Source organism: Phycomyces blakesleeanus, assembly GCF_001638985.1.
Source record: "Phycomyces blakesleeanus NRRL 1555(-) unplaced genomic scaffold PHYBLscaffold_13, whole genome shotgun sequence".
NCBI lineage: Eukaryota > Fungi > Mucoromycota > Mucoromycetes > Mucorales > Phycomycetaceae > Phycomyces > Phycomyces blakesleeanus.
Genome location: NW_017265146.1, coordinates 989,123 through 1,005,733, shown reverse-complemented (window position 1 = coordinate 1,005,733; position 16,611 = coordinate 989,123). Strand labels below are relative to the sequence as shown.

At 33.7% G+C, this 16,611-nt stretch overlaps 7 protein-coding genes across 7 annotated transcripts in view; 4 read left to right on the top strand and 3 right to left on the bottom strand.

The window, feature by feature from the left end:
- Positions 1 to 2,764: 2,764 nt before the first annotated feature.
- PHYBLDRAFT_65407 (hypothetical protein) lies at positions 2,765 to 3,665 on the top strand (the record flags this gene model as incomplete). Its single annotated transcript, XM_018441450.1, has 2 exons — positions 2,765 to 3,119; positions 3,634 to 3,665. The coding sequence occupies 2 exons, from the start codon at positions 2,765 to 2,767 to the stop codon at positions 3,663 to 3,665; spliced, it is 387 nt and encodes a 128-aa protein (XP_018290593.1).
- Positions 3,666 to 6,134: 2,469 nt separating this feature from the next.
- Positions 6,135 to 6,530, bottom strand: PHYBLDRAFT_65408 (hypothetical protein; the record flags this gene model as incomplete). The annotated part of the gene is made up of 2 exons (XM_018441451.1): positions 6,135 to 6,299; positions 6,372 to 6,530. The coding sequence occupies 2 exons, from the start codon at positions 6,528 to 6,530 to the stop codon at positions 6,135 to 6,137; spliced, it is 324 nt and encodes a 107-aa protein (XP_018290592.1).
- Positions 6,531 to 7,242: 712 nt separating this feature from the next.
- Positions 7,243 to 8,589, top strand: PHYBLDRAFT_65409 (hypothetical protein; the record flags this gene model as incomplete). Its single annotated transcript, XM_018441452.1, has 5 exons — positions 7,243 to 7,356; positions 7,519 to 7,565; positions 7,659 to 7,779; positions 8,209 to 8,280; positions 8,560 to 8,589. 5 exons carry the CDS (start codon positions 7,243 to 7,245, stop codon positions 8,587 to 8,589), a joined length of 384 nt encoding a protein of 127 aa, XP_018290591.1.
- Positions 8,590 to 9,434: 845 nt separating this feature from the next.
- Positions 9,435 to 10,504, top strand: PHYBLDRAFT_99811 (hypothetical protein; the record flags this gene model as incomplete). The annotated part of the gene is made up of 3 exons (XM_018444109.1): positions 9,435 to 9,626; positions 9,779 to 10,016; positions 10,320 to 10,504. Coding segments are annotated over 3 exons (615 nt in total), but the record flags the coding sequence as incomplete, so codon positions are not given.
- Positions 10,505 to 11,508: 1,004 nt separating this feature from the next.
- PHYBLDRAFT_65411 (hypothetical protein) lies at positions 11,509 to 12,261 on the bottom strand (the record flags this gene model as incomplete). The annotated part of the gene is made up of 3 exons (XM_018441453.1): positions 11,509 to 11,846; positions 12,002 to 12,042; positions 12,230 to 12,261. 3 exons carry the CDS (start codon positions 12,259 to 12,261, stop codon positions 11,509 to 11,511), a joined length of 411 nt encoding a protein of 136 aa, XP_018290589.1.
- A 1,522-nt stretch (positions 12,262 to 13,783) lies between these two features.
- Positions 13,784 to 15,486, top strand: PHYBLDRAFT_65412 (hypothetical protein; the record flags this gene model as incomplete). The annotated part of the gene is made up of 4 exons (XM_018441454.1): positions 13,784 to 13,905; positions 13,946 to 14,269; positions 14,501 to 15,034; positions 15,099 to 15,486. The coding sequence occupies 4 exons, from the start codon at positions 13,784 to 13,786 to the stop codon at positions 15,484 to 15,486; spliced, it is 1,368 nt and encodes a 455-aa protein (XP_018290588.1).
- A 523-nt stretch (positions 15,487 to 16,009) lies between these two features.
- Positions 16,010 to 16,611, bottom strand: part of PHYBLDRAFT_169675 (hypothetical protein) — a gene marked incomplete at both ends in the record, with an annotated part of 1,410 nt that continues 808 nt past the window's right edge. Inside the window, one exon of the mRNA XM_018436131.1 lies at positions 16,010 to 16,577. Within this exon, the coding sequence (XP_018290587.1) occupies positions 16,010 to 16,577 (568 nt within the window). The remainder of the gene's footprint in view (positions 16,578 to 16,611) is intronic.

The window sequence follows — 16,611 nt, the reverse complement described above, 5'->3', positions numbered from 1 at the left end:
CCAAAAGAGAAAGAAAAGAGAAAGATAAGAGAACAATAATAATAATATAGAAGAAAAAGTAGTGTTAATGATCCAATATACATATACTTGTAATTATACATAGAAATACACACTAGCATCTTAACACACTATCACACTATCACACCAGTACACTAGTACACTAGTACACTAGCACACTAGCACACACAAACACATTCACAGATATATACATATATACATATATACATATATACATATATATATATATCATATAATTCACCAACTACTACCACCACTATCCTCATAACCATCTTATTCGTTCACTTTTGTCTTTTTTTTTTCTTTCTTACCAAGTTATTGTACGGAGGTGGGTACTCAAGATATAGACAAATATAGCTGGGCCACATGGCAATTGATGCACTATTGTCCGCATACGCAGACTTTTTTTGAACCCGCTTTTGGCATTCACCATCGACAGAAATAAATCCAGAATGTGCAGAAGACTGGGACATGGTTGTGGATCTTGGCTTCCATTTGGGATCGACCAAAGATGTCTCGAGACAGAGTAGGTCTTCGGGGGACAGCAACATATTGTCTCTGGCGTGTACACCATAGAGGTCTTGTTCGGAAGGATAAAAAAGAGGATTAGCGATCTCGTTAGGGGACAGCATGGACACATTCTGGAGAGACGAAAATGATTCGAGCCCCCCAATTGAAGTAACGCCAGTACTGCTGTTGTTGTGCGTATGGTGGTGTGTATGGTTGCTGCTACTCGTACTGCCATTTGTATTTAGATTTAGATTTATATTTGCACTCGCACTCGCACTCGCACTCGCACTTGTACTTGTACTTGTACTTGCACATATGCTGGCACCGGTACCGGTACCGGCACCGGCACCGGCACTGGAGCTCATAATTTTACTTTTACTTTCACTTGCACTAGTACTTTCGTTTGCGCTTGTACTCGCACTTGCACATTGACCTGCACCTGGACCTGCACATGCATTCGTACTCGTACTCGCAATCGCACTCACGCTTGTACCAGAGCCTGTACTTGAACTTGTACTGGTACTTGTACTTGCGCTGGAAATGCCAGTGCCACTGGTATTATCACCTGCAATTACACTTGCATTACTGCTGTTTATACTACTACTAGCGCTGGCACTGGTACTATTTGGGGCCGTCAGTCTTGTTCCGTTATTTAGAGATGATTGAGAGTTTGGCACGTCAAGTGCAGACACTGATCCGATATATGGTTGAGATGACAAGGTCAATAGGTCGGTCATGTTGAACAGCGATTGTTGGAGGGATTCATAAAATGGATCTTTGATATCCGGCATAGTAAATGTGCTGGTGTGTTGAGAGTCGCCGCACATGAAATCAAACATGCAGTCGGCGGGTGAAGGGGACGAACTAGTGGATGATTCGTCGGATGAAATTGACTCGGATGAGTGGGCGGTTGTGATGATCTTTGAGCGAGAGTTTTGGTTTGCATTTGTAGTTCCATTTCCATTTCCGTTCCCGTTTCCGTTCCCGTTTCCGTTTCCATTTCCATTTCCGTTTCCGTTTCCGTTTCCGTTTCCGTTTCTGTTGCTAGTGGATGAGAGACCATGGGTATATCTTGATTGCATTGGCTGATACTGAGATCGCTGTCGATTCATTATATTTTTGGTTGCACGCGGTTTCTGTACCTCGTCTGGATCGACTGTGTCAGTCAAAAGACGCATAACTGTGTATTTGTGTGTGTGTATATGTATATGTATATATGTATTTATGTATCATTTTTTTTTTGGTTTGTTTATTATTGATAATGATATTTATGATATTTTGTTGTGTTAATATATATGTATATTTATTTATTTATTTATATACATGTACACATCTATTTTATTCTTTAAAAAAAAAAAAAAAAAAAGTGAATAATGCTGCTTACAATAAATGTCACCTTTGCGGGTATTCTTCAAGACTTGTATGTGGGAAGAAACTTGCTTTCTTGTCCGGACCTTGGAAGTCTTTCGAAAGATGTAGTCTGAAATCAGTTCGTTGCGTCCTAATGATAATAATAATGATAATGATAATAATAATGATAATAATAGTTATTAGTATCGATTATAATTAATTAAACTGTAGCTGTAATTATCATTATAATTCCTATTGTATTGAATTATTATCAGTTACCACAAGGCTTTCCATTCACAAGTATTTTACGTCTTCCCAGCTTTGGGATCGTTTCGAGAGCTAACAAAAAAAGGCAAGAATACATATATAAATTATTTCTATGTTTGTTGCCATGGATAATGCTATCTTTATCTCTATATTTGTTGCTATGGTAGTCACTATGGTAGTCACTATGGTTATCTCTATGTTTGTTGCTATGTTTGTTGCTATGGCTATCTCTATGTTTGTTTCTATGGTTATTTCTATGGCTATTATAGTATATACCTTCAATAAAGGCAGACTCTACATCTGGTGGCCAGACTTGCTGTTTGTTGGATATTTAGATTAGTATGTAATTCTTGTATTATTTGAACTTGTGCATCCTTTGGTATTCTTTAAATTTATATATGTATATATGTATATATATCTATTTATTCTTTTATTTTAATTTTTTAATTTTTTTTTTAATCCAACAACCTGCCTCCTCTTTTTCTTTTCCGTGGTCGCTCAATGTGGTATTGCTATCAGAACCGATGGGCTGATCTTTCTTCAATGTCTTTAATCTCTTTTCTTTCTGATATTGAGCATTTGATGCCAGTGGGTTCTGACACTGGTGAGACGGGCCGTGATGATTATGATTGTGATTGTGATTGTGATTATGGTTATGGTTATGGTTATGGTTATGATTTTGGTGGTGGATAATAATACTAGTATTATTGATATTATTAATATTGCTGCTGCTGCTGCTGCTGCTGTTGTTGTTGTTGTTGTTGTTGTTGTTGCTGTTAATGTTGTTGTTATTGTTGCTGCTGTTGTGGCGAGTTATTTGGTTATTTGGGTAACTGCAAGAGTGGTAACTGCTGTCATGGCTAGAATCCAATGTTCTGCTGGGAGAAATGATCTCCTTTTTTGTTGGTGTGGACTTGTAGAAAGAATCTTGAGAGCAAGCGAGCATGATCAGGATCGAATGGGACGGATTGAAGGTTCTCTCTTTCTCTTTGTTGTTGTTTTTTTCTCTCTTCTTCTTCTTCTTTTTATATTACTATTTATATATGTATATATTTACTATTTTATTATGCTTTCTGTATATCTTTTGTTTCGTTCTTTATCTTTTATTCTTCTTCTTCTATTTTTTTTCTTTATTCTTTATTCTTTTTCTTTTTTGGATTATGACGGATACAAAAGAGAAAGAGGGTTGAGAATAGAGCGATGGCGAGTGGGGGCTATTTCTAATAAAGATGTGTGTGTTTGTAGTATGTGTGTGTATGTGTGTGTATGTTTGTGTAGTGTGTGTAGTGTGTGCACAAATAAAGATATGTATATATATAAATATATATATATATATATATATGTATGTATGTATGTATGTATATATATGTATATATGTATATATGTATATATGTATATATGTATATATGTATATATGTATATATGTATATGTATACAAATACAAATATAAATATAAATATAAATATAAATATAAATATATATACAAAGTGAGTCTTGAAAGTGAAAGAAACGAAAGTTAGGTGCTATGTAGGAGTAGTATTTTATATTCCAAGGACGTGATATATACAATTCTATACAATTATATATATATAATTATAATTATAATTATACAAGGTGTTGTTTAGTAATATATATCATAGGTAGCCTGTGATTTGATGACTCTTATTTGATAGCTCTCTTTATTTTATTTTATTTTATTTTTCCCTCTTTCCTTTTTACTCTCTTGCTATGATCTGTGCGCATGTGTCTGTGTCGAATGCATCAAGCCACGGTCTTTCATTCCCCTCTCCCTCACTCACTCTCTCTCTCTTTATATATATATTTATATATATATATATTTCTCTTTCTCTTTTATTGGAACCTCCGTTTTCTGCCTATATTCTAAAATTTGATTGGCTCTAGTGTGTACTATTAATCTTCTTCTTCTTTATATATATATATATATCTCACAGTTGCAAATCAGATTATTTATTTAATGAATAAATATGTATATTATAATATATATATATATATGAATTATTATTATTATTATTATTATTATTATTATTATTATTTTTAAAAATAAAGAAAATAATTTCAATAGTAACCAGGCAAATAAATAAATAAAGAGGGGTAAAGTCAAGTAAAAGGACAAAGTCAAAGATGGGGAGATTCTGCGGAATGGAACATGTTTTTTTTATATAATATATAATATATAATATATATATATATATATATATATATAAGAAGTGCAGCTTCCTTTGAATATAATGGAATAGATTGATAGATAATGATTTACGATTTTAATCACAAAGCAGTATTACCAGCTGTTTTATTAACTCCATCGTATTTCTTTCTTACTTTCTTTATTTCTCTCTTTCTCTTTGAAATCAGCCAATATTTCAAATCAACCAAAATGTATAGTAAAATTAATAATAATTATAATAGCTCATTAGATAGTAATTATATATATATATATATATATATATATATATCAGTATTTGAAACAAGATGAGATGATTTATTATTTGTGTGTTTAATGTGGTTGCATCGTTTATCTTCTTTATGTATGCAGCGTCTTACCCCTTCCTTTTTTCTTTTCTCTCTCTCTCTCTCTCTATCTATCTCCCTTGTTGACATGCATTACCTTATTAAATTTCATTTTTTTTTTACCTTTATATATATATTTAATGCAAGGGGTAATGGCAAGGGTAAAAAGTGAAAGTGAGAGGGGGAGGAGAAAAGAGCAAGTATATAAAATATATACATGTCCTTACATTGGCTTTACCCATTGATATTGATATTAATATTAATAATATTTATTTATTTATTGGGATGGAATTCTATGAGTCTTTTCCCTCATTTTTTGTCTGCCAAATGTAAATAGTACTGTCAATGGCGATCTATTCCACCACCAACATTAACATTATCAACAACAGGTATTCCATTATAGTATAGTATATTTCACTTTATTATATTAAATAAATGGACAAATAAATCTATAGATATTCAAGACATTGAGAGAGACATTCAGATATGCAAAAAATGAAAATGAAAATAAAGAGAGAGAGAGAGAGAGAGATAAGAATATAGAAATAAAAATAAAAATAAAAATAAATATCATGGAATGCAAGTCATATATTCTTTACATCTACCTTGCTTATCTATTGATGCCTATTGTATACCAGTTGCTTTCTTCTTCTCCTTCTCCATAGTCACTTTTCACTATTAATCTGTCCAAGACACCTTTGGTGCCATTATTATTATTATTATTATTATTATGATTTTAGAAAATCGTATATTTGTACATGGCTTCTAAATTAAATTATTGATCCTACCAGATGGCACAATGAGATTTTTTTTTTAAAAAATCTTCTTTATAGTAAATTAACATATACTCTTTATTATTATAATTATTACTATTGAACCCTTGAAATATATGTATATATTATATACATTTTTCTTTTCGATCCGTTTGTTGCAATGTTGTATCACCTTACTCATCAGAGGTCTTATGTAATATAGAGAGGGTTTATGTCCATCAAAAGGTCTACAGAAAAATCGTCTTTTCTTTCTTTCTTTCTTTCTTTTTTTTGCTGCTGATGTTGTTGTTGTTGTAACTGCAGGAAAAGTCACATATACATTGCATTAAAAAAAAACAAAAAACAGAGCAAAACAATTCATTCATTCGTCCTCTTCCAGTTCAACTTAACTTAACCCACCCCAACACCAACTCCTTCCATATTTTTCATTTTTCATTATCTATTTTATTTTACTCTAATAATTGAAAAAAAAAAAGAATCTCGGTTCTCTATTTTATCTAAATCCACTAAAGAAACGGTATACATATTCGTTGTTACAGTTGCTATAGTAATAGTAATGATTGATTTTCACAATCAAAAAAAAAAAATCTGTCAAAAGAAACAAATGTGTAATTTTTTGTCCAAGTGTGCGTGTTGTATGTGTGTGTGTGTCTATATGTATATATACATTTTTATGTGTTTTTGTGTTTATTCTGAGCTCTTTTTATTTCCTTTGACAATCTTGACTTCCAGGGCCTTTTTAAACAGAGGGCTGTCAACTTTAACAAATGCGTCAACCAGAGCCTTTTGAGCGTCCTCTTCGTGTTTATAGGTAACGTAGCCGTATCTCAAATAGGTTTGAGTTTCAGGGCACTATAGACAGATAAGTAAATGAATAAATAAATGAGATCATTATTTCTGCATTAATAATAATAATAATCTTACTCTTTGGAATTTGTATTCAATCATTTCACCATATTGACCAAGCTTATTGAAGACCTCTCGTGCCTGATCCAAAGTGGTGACATTATAACCAGTGTAGAAAAAGGTCTTTGTGGGGCTGAATGCAGCAGCAGGTCTGAGTAGGATGGCAGATTTGAACATGTTCTGTCAAGATGACTATTACAAACGAATTATAAAAATTAAAAATAAATAAATAAATAAATTAAATAAATAAATAAATAAATAAATAAATAAATAAATGTAAGAATTGAAACTTTGAAACGAAAAATTATTTATATGTTGTTCTTATTCTTATTTTTTTATTGTCAATATTTGTTTGACAAGTACACTTTTTTTTTTTATTTTGCCACATTACTTTCACAATTACAGGTAAACAGGCAGTCAGATTGATAGACAGGCACACACATACACACAAAAAGATTATTTCCAGTAATTAATTGCGGGCAACAGGGCAACCTTACGGACAGGCTAGAGACTGTCGTGACGTCAATAATGTCACAGTCACGAAATAATGTTAAATAGCCCTCCCTCCCTCCATCCGAAAAAAAAAGAATGGTGTGGACAGACTAAAAGGTTCAAAAAAGCAAAAAAAAAAAAAAAAAAAAGTTCAAATTTTGGCTCAAATTCATATCAGATAGAATTAAATCCTTAATACCACCTCTTCCATCAGGTAAAGACATTTTTATTGCGAGTCTTTGCAGGTCTTACACCTTGTGGCATAAATATTCCACAGAAGTTATATTTTTTTTGCAATTTAATTGGCAATGGAAGAAGACTAGTCAAGTCAGAATCGTTTGAACGTTTTTTTTTTTGAACTTTTCAGTTTGTCTATACCAATTTTTAAGAGAACATAATGGCATTGAAACTAAACAGCTCAGATAAGAGATGTCTACTAAAGTATGCGATCAGGATTATGGTACAGCTTCCGAGCACAGACTCCACAATTTGTACTAATCTGAAAGACAAGGTCTAACAAGAAAAAAGTGGTCATAGTACAAAGAAAGAATATACATATTTTTTTTTTCGGTTAGTTAGATCACAGAAAAATGGGAGGTTCATTATAGCTGATACACTTTAATAAATTGCGTTGACAAACAGAAGCATTTTAAATACGATTTAAAATGTATAGAGAAAGAAAGTGGGTAAATTTTATTGGGTAACTTTATGGACAGGCTGGTGGGTTAAGCTAGAGACCAGGATGATGTTAGCAAAACATTATAATTAAATCTATATATATATATATATATATATATAATTTTTTATTTGAAGTTTGAAGGCTTTAATTATTGTTCCTGATGACCAGTTGCATGTTAAAGATATTGCCTTGGTTTCCTCTCTTGAATTATTATTTTATAATAAGTATTTTATGACATTTGGTGCAGATAGTATAGTATAATAGCTTGATGTTAATATTGAAATATAAAGTAAAAGAAAAAAAAAGCAGTAAAATAATGCATATTTATATGTATATTTGACACCTTCTTTTTGATAAATATTCCTTAGAGACAAGGCGGACATATTATCTTTAGACAGATAAAATGAAGGAAAGAAGGAAAATGAATCTTAAATGCCTTACCATCTTGTACCTCGGAACAGAACTGAATTGAATTGAATTGAATTGAATTCAACTGAACTGAACTGAATTGAACTGAATAATATATATATAGTTATGTTTGTGTCTAGTGCTCGCTCTACCTTGCCAAATATGTATTGACTCCACCTTATATACATATATAAGGTTTATTTTAGAGAAAGATAATGGAGTAGCATTTTATTATATATATATATATATATATTTTAACTCTGTTTTTCTTTTTAGCTTCTTTCCTTATTATATTTTGGGGGGTTGTTGTTGTACAATAATGATATATCACGTTTCAATATAAATTATGTAAGATAGAATTAAATCCCTACGCACAATCATTTATATATGGATAAGATTATTATTTTTACATGATTTTACTACTGTTTTATTAAAAATAATATATAAGGAACCTTATAAGCTATTATCATCAACAATCTTATTCTTTTTTTTTTCTTTGCCTTTATTGATGATGATAACGAACATGGGGTAATTACCTTACCAGGTCTGTTTCAAACGTTATATAAATCGGCAAATGGTAAGGAAATATATATATATGTATATATGTATGTATGTATGTATACATAGAACTGTTATGTCGGTTCAGAATCAATATAGAAAAAAACTACGGCTGTTGAGATGGGTTTAATATTAACAGATAGATAAAAAGGGAAAAAGAAATTGCCAAGCAGTGTAATTCATCTGTGTGTACAAGTATGTTTGTACATACATACATATATGTACATAGATACATACATACATACATACATACATACACACATACGTATAGATATATTATATATATTTATTTAAATGAATCTGTGCAGACAATTCAGAGGGTGTGCAAGTGCAAGTGCAAGTGCAAGTACAGGTACAAGTGTGTATATTTTATGATGTATTTTTTTTTTTTTTGGTTTTAATATTCAGACCAAAAGTATCACAATCTTATTCTACACACCTTTTGTACTGATTTTACTATCCGCCAAGAACAATATTACTAAATACTATTATCAGTTTTTGTATATAAATTAGTGCTATAAAAATACTACAGAAAGAAAGAAAGTAAATGAGAGAGATTTTGCATATTTTATATATTTTATATACACACACACACATTTTGTACACATCAATATTTTAACCTTTTTTTTTTTCTTTCTTTCTTTCTTTCTTTCTTTTCTTTCTTTCCTTTTATTTCCATTTTTCAATACTACTTACTATTACAACTAATCTTGCTTGGTTTCTTGATACACTCGGGAATTATTCATATCTCTCTTTCACCTTTGATTTGACTTGATTTTTATATAAATATTGGAACCATGTCACCTCAAGACACTCCAACCACAAATGGCCCTCTCTCAGCCAGATTCTCACATATTCTAACCAGTCAACCAAGCCAGGCTGTTGTCGACACTTCCCAATGTCTAGGTCTAGCCACCCATTCCGTCGAACCAAAAAATATCCACGTCAGGATCGTACCCAATATCGAGGACGCCAGTCGATGCGTTGTATTCGATATCGTCGACCGTGAATTCCAACCCGGAACATCTATCAAGATCGGCCGCTTTACAGACCGCCACACATCAAGCCACATGTCCTTCAAGAGCAAGGTTGTCTCGAGAGCACATTGTGAAATCTGGTCAGAAGTAGATGGCAAGGTAAAAAATAAAATAAAATAATACTAATAATAATTTCATTTTTTACTGATAATTTGTTTGATTTGATTTGATTTGATATTCGATTCGATTCGATTCGATTTTTTATTTATTTATTTATTTATTTATTTATGTATTTATTTATTTTTATTTAGCTTTACATAAAGGACACCAGATCAAGCTCAGGAACGTTCCTAAACCACATTCGTCTCAGCTCCGCAAACCATGAAAGTCGTCCAACACAAATTCAAGACGGAGACATTGTTCAGCTTGGAATCGATTATCAGGGAGGACAAGAAGAAATATACCGCTCGGTCAGGATGAGATTCGAACTTAACCGTTCTCGCAATCCTCGTCCAATGTCCTACACAATTACCGCTTTCAATAATCTACGTCAATTCACTAATCCTCAAAAGTCATCTATACAATACACCACCACCACCACCAGCAACAACAACAACAACAGTAGTAGTAGCAATGGCAATGGCAATAGCAATAGTAACAGTCTTGTTTTGAGTCAAAAAAACAAAAGAAATCTGGACACAAACCCTAATTCTTCAGCTAGCCATCATTCTCACCTGACAAATGGTGCCAAGTCATGCGATGATGAATCGGCCGTTTTGGCGGGCTCACATCAATATCAGCACAACGAACAACAAGAATACGAATACATAGAAAAAGAAACTGAAGCAGAAGAAAACACAAGTAATGCAGATGCATCAATTGAAGAGTGCTGTATTTGCCTGTGTGCAATGGCCCCCTTTCAAGCCCTGTTCATTTCCCCTTGTGCACACTCATACCACTACAAATGCATCCGTCCACTTCTCAAGAGTCACCCAGGGTTTCAGTGTCCAATCTGTCGCACCTACTCTGACCTAGAAGCCAGTGTTGCTGAAGTAGAAGAGTTGATCAAACCAAAGGCCATCAAAACTGTACATTCCCATTCCCATTCCCATTCTCGTCCTCGTCCTCCTCCTCTGTCCTTTTCATCTTGTGTTTCTTCTTCCTCTTCTTCTTCTCCACCATCATCACCACTTACAGCTGTTCCTGTTACTCCTATTGTTGCTCCTATTACCACCACCAGCACTACTACTACTACTAATACTACTACTACTACTACTACTACTACTACAACGGCCACAAGAACAGTAGTTTCACCTATTACACCTATTTCTCTTACTACACCTAATACAGCTAATGACAGTGCTAATAATAATGCTAATAATACTGCTCCATGGCAAACAATCGAACCACCCTTGTCAATCCTAAACCCAACTTACTCCGAAACCACTAGTGACACTGAACGTAAGTTTTCTTTTTAGCTGAATTGTTTTTTTTATGTGATATTAACATAAATGTACGTATGTATGTATGTATGAATTAATGAACTGTTTGCTATTATACAAGTAGTTGCTAGAGACCGTAGAACAGTGTTTATTGAAGAAACAACTGACCCAATTACTTCTCAACCAACTATCCACCCAGAACCGCCAGTTCACCAAGACACTGCCGAGTCAGAACAATCTTCCAGTCGCCGTGACACCGACCGACGGATGAGTGCCACAAGTCTGATGGAGAAAATAAAAATGGTCTTTTTTGAAAAACGCAAGTCAGTAATAATAACATCACAAACATCACAACTACCACCATCACCAGCACCGTCACCATCATCACCACAGCCAGAGCTACCAGCCCAACCATATCTACAGCCACAAGCAACAAACACAACTTCAATATCAAGATCAGCAGCGGCAGCAGGGATTACTGAACAGCCTTTGTCAAAAAGAACTGGAGGAGTAGGACGTCGGAACAAAGCTAGCAAGAAACGGCCATTGTCTTATCCCAATTTCTGGAGACGGTCTACAACCGAAGAAGATATAATGGATTATTGGCCAGGAAACCCCAACCAGCCCCATGAACTCTCTACATCTCCATCAGCGTCTGCGTCTGCGTCTGCGTCTGCGTCTGCGTCTGCGTCTGCGTCTGCGTCTGCGTCTGCGTCTGCTTCAGAATCTTCCTCCTCTTCATCTAGCCCATCTTCTTCCAGACCACCTCGCCCTTGCATCATCGGTGTTCTGTCTTCCCAGAATATATCCTTGGAACAACCGACCAGAGCTGTAAACGTCAACTTTTCAACAAGCTTATCCTCATAGTACAATACAATACAATACAATACAATACAGCCCTTCTTTCTTTCTTGCTTATTATTTTTTGACAGGTGCACTGACAGACAGACAGAGAAAGAAGTTGATCGATTTGTATTAAAAACAAAAAACAAAAAAAAAAGACGAATTCTTGTTATCCCATACATAAATATACATAAATTATATACACATCTTAGGTTATAAATAAAGTCCCATAACCCATATTATTATTACTAATACTAATACTAATACTAATACTAATACTAATACTAATACTATTATCATTATCATAACTATCATAATTTTATTCATTTATTTGCTTGTACTTTTATATACATAAAAGTATTTTAATATATCATATCATATACTATCACACATTCTTTTATTGGCATCAAAATACATCAAGATTCCTGCACATGGTTTTCAGTATGCAGTAAAATTTAGTACAGTACAGTACAGTACAGTACAGTGTAGTGTAGTGTAGTGCAGACCATTTTGTACTCTTTCTTTTTGTTTTTCTTTGTTTTTTGTTTTTGGCAGTGTAGTAAAATATGCGCACAAATAAACACAAACTAAGGTTTTCTTTCTTTTTCTCTCTTTTCTTAGTCAAAGGTAAGAAGTATATGTGGGTAAAATGGAGATATATATATATATATCTCTAGAGGCAGGGATAGGTAGGAAAAGACCATAAAGGGAATTGAAGAAGGGAGGCAAGTGAAGAAGGAGATTGCGATGCACGTTATAATTAAAGCCAAACCAAAGAAAAGTGATGCTTTTTAATTCACCACAGTAGATTTTTTTTCTTTTTTTTTCTTGTGTAACTTTTTGAGTTTTCTTTTTCTTTTGGATTTTTTTTTTTTACTCTCAGCCGGGAGTAAACTACTTCCTTTTTTGGACAGATAACATTTTGAGCTCCCGGTCGGAAATAAATAAATAAATAAATAAATAAATATATAAATCAAAGAGGGACTGTTAGATGATTTATTTCTTTTCTTTTCATTTTTTTTTGTATGTGTTAAAAATACGTTTTTGATAATCACAAAAACAAACTCAAAAATCTCAAAAAAAAAAAAAAAGACCTATTTTTTTTTTTTTTTACATTAAATCAAATCGCAATAATCCGAGAATTTATTATGCAATACTACCAAGAAAATATGTATATAGATCTACAAGCAAGTTATAGTTGGATAATAATAAAGAAAGATAAAAAGGTAAAATTTGTATTTCTGCTGCTGCTGCTGGGCAAAGATCCAAAGACCAAGAAAAGAAAGTAGTCTTTGATGAGATTGTAATTTCTACACCTCATATTAAAATAGCTGATTAGAGATCTTGTACTATTGATTGCTTGGAAGGGGGTTGAATCAAGTCAGTTTGAGACTTACTGGAGATCTATGCAATTCTACATTTGATTGTATCTTGAAATGATCTCCAGATGGTTCATAATTCATAACTAATTATTGTAGTTTTTTTTAATATACATACAAGGAAAGAAACTAGTCTTGGACGATGAATTCATATGGATGATCTACGTGAGACAAAATATTGTACTTTACAATACTGTGTACAAAGAATGTCTATATCTACACTTGCACTGTATCTAATATGCACCATATCGTTTTATTATTATAAATTCATTAATTAAAAAAAGTTACCAGCATTATTGGTAACAATTTCGTTTTTCTAGAAGAATTTATATATAAGACAGAGAAAGTTTGTGATATGTTACGTGTCATCAATCAGGATATTCTTTGATCACAGGTATCACACGTTGCTCTTGTTTTCTTTCAGCTGATCAACATACACCACACCCACAGTCACAATCACTAGGTGTCATTATGTTAATACACACATAATACAAACTTGGCTAAACCCAAAGAGAATAGGTCTCACTACAGCTACACTTGCACTACCAATATAAATATATATGTATTTCTGTCTTTTTGTTAGAAACTTTTTTTTTATATTATTAAAATATACATACATTCCAGACAGAAATATAAAATAGGGCATAGAATTATGATTATATTTTTTGAAACACTATCGACCACAAAGAAACTGCCTCTCGATTCAGTGCAGTCTCACATGCAAAGCGTGGCAGACACCTTTTCAAGCATTACTATGGATCAATATCACACTCAGTTCCAACAACAAGCTCAGACTGGTCTGTAAAACTAGCAGCCCAAAATACCAGTTATATCTCAAACACGGGCATCTTGTACGAAAACTCACTCTAAAGCCCACTCGCGCAACAGATTCACAACTTCTGACCCTACAGAAACTCTTGCCCAACTTACGCTACATATACTTTGATTGGCTAAATTATAAAGCATTATCTACAACAACAGCAAAAAAAAAATCATCAAGCAGACGCAAATATAAAAGTAGCAAAATGTGGCAACACATCACAACATTGTGCCAATTAAAGCAAAACAGTCTGATAGAAGACGAGCACCAGCACCAATATCAACATCAACATCAACATCAGCACCAGCGCCAGCACCAGTACAAAACTGCTATATAAAGGATTTGGAACTTGATATAAGCCAATCAGTCTGCCAATGGTTGTGTTACTTTGGCCGCAAATACCCAAACCTTCATGTACTCAAGACGCTCCACTTTACAGATATATGAAATATTAACCAAAGGAACATGTTGCTCAAGTCCTTGATTATCGAGCCATTCTTTCGGGACCTACAAGATATCAGTGTTGAAATTGAGCTATCTGCATTACAGATACATTCCTATCTGGCGACAGCTCAGACTCCTCAATACAAAAATCCGACGGATATCTCACAAAGTTTGCCCAAGTTATAATGAACTACAAGGACCAGAGTTACGACAATTCCAAGACGGGAACAGAGAATTTATCAGCATGTTCTCGAGTACTTTAGAGTCATTGTCCATCGATGCCTATATAAGACGCACGCTGTCTACCAAACTCACCAACATAATAGACTATAGTCCCTGTCTGACCGAGCTTTACATCAGCGCGTTTGGAATAACGCTGAAACTAGATGAAGTTCTGGCCAGCTTTCCTGCGTTAAAAACAATTGGAATCCAGCACTCTGACCTCCGTCTGGGCAAGAATTTCCCCGAGTGTCCAACGAACCACGGTTTGACCAAGATCATAGCAATTTCTGTGTGGACAGACGTCAGGACTCACAATCGTCTGTCGCTACAGTGTCGACAGTCAAATTATCTTTGTTTCAAGGGAGTCCGGGTTGAAGGTTCGGTTTGTCCTACCACAGGAAGGATATCCATCGACATGTCGTTTACGCACTTTGCCATATTTTGGCTTGAAGACATTCAATTTACTAAAAAAAAACAAAAGTGCATACACTATTGGACTCGTTGCATTGTCAGTGCGCAGTCCAAAGGCACTACAAATTCTAGACTCTAAAGACCATGATAATTCCCGGTCACAAAAGGAGGAAGAAGAAGACGACAATGACAACGACAACGACGAATCAAGAGAGTGGATCTGGTTTCATATACAACACACCACTAGAGACCCATTTTCAGGATATATCGTACGCCAACTAGAGCAGGATGAGTCACAAGAAGTTATGGAATATTTTGCAAACTATAAGCTACAGAAGGAGCAGGAATCTAATCCACCCGATAGAAGAATCGATTTCCAACTATCGCCAGTGAGGAAGTGGGAATATGCTCTTAGACTAGGTTATGCTTTATTCAAGTGTGGCTCAATTGCAGAGTAAATGATCAACTGAAAATGACAGAAACCCTTTCGACGGAATCAGTGCGCTTTTCTAGCTATAATAAAAAAGAAGAAGAAGAAGGTTAAGAGTTCCTGCTGTATACTTAGAGATACCTAGTCTATCAGTGTTTGAATACAATTTTTTCTTTCAAAAAAAACGGACACAAAATTGTATTTATTTATGTGTTTTGCTTCAAACAAAAAGAAGCTTCCGATTTCTGCCATACTTACAAAAATATTATACAGCTGTATTTGCTTTAATAATTAATATATATAAAAGTATTGCTTTGTTTGGTTCCAACAATCTTCTCATTTTTTATCTATATATTTGTCCTACTTACTCTATGAGTTTTTGTTTTGTTTTGTTTTTTTCCTACTCATAGAGTGAGTGCGGGACTGTAATGGGTGAAGCGATATAAATAAATAAATAAATAAAAAGTCGATAAAGTCATGCACATAAGACGAAAAAGAAGCATATGAATTACAAGAAATACATATAATAAAACAAAATAATCAGCTAGATTTTACAAGCTCCAAAAAAATACATTATAAAAGTTGGAGTCCTTCAAACGCGATAAGGAATCGTTATTATCGACTAGGGGGCTACACACCCATTCAACATAACCTCTACCAAGATCATCTTCCCAAAACTTCTTCGTTGTCTTTCTGCCAAAACCTTTTCGCACTTCTTGTGTACCGATGTTCTTCTTCTTATATGAGCTTTTATGGTAATAAGCAAGTATTTCTTGGCAATCTTGATCCGAAAGCTCCCTGTACCATTGCGTAAAGTTATTAACGTTTTCTGTCTCCTTGAAGCGGTGAAGCCAACATATGTAGCTCATAGAAGATTCTACACCTGCTGTTTCTTCATTTTCATCTGACTGGCTGGCTTCGGTGAGCTGGGACATCAATATCAAGTTTATTTTGGTTCTTTCGTTTAGATGCTCGGTCGATGAGTAGAATTGAACACGGTCGAATATTAACTTTTGGGTTTTTGTATATGGCATGTCAATGCTCACTCCTTTCGTTTCTTCGGATATTATTCCACAAATTTGTAGTCTGGTCAACTTGATAAGTTCCAAATATCTGCACCTGAAATACAGATGGTTAAAGAAACAAGTTATTA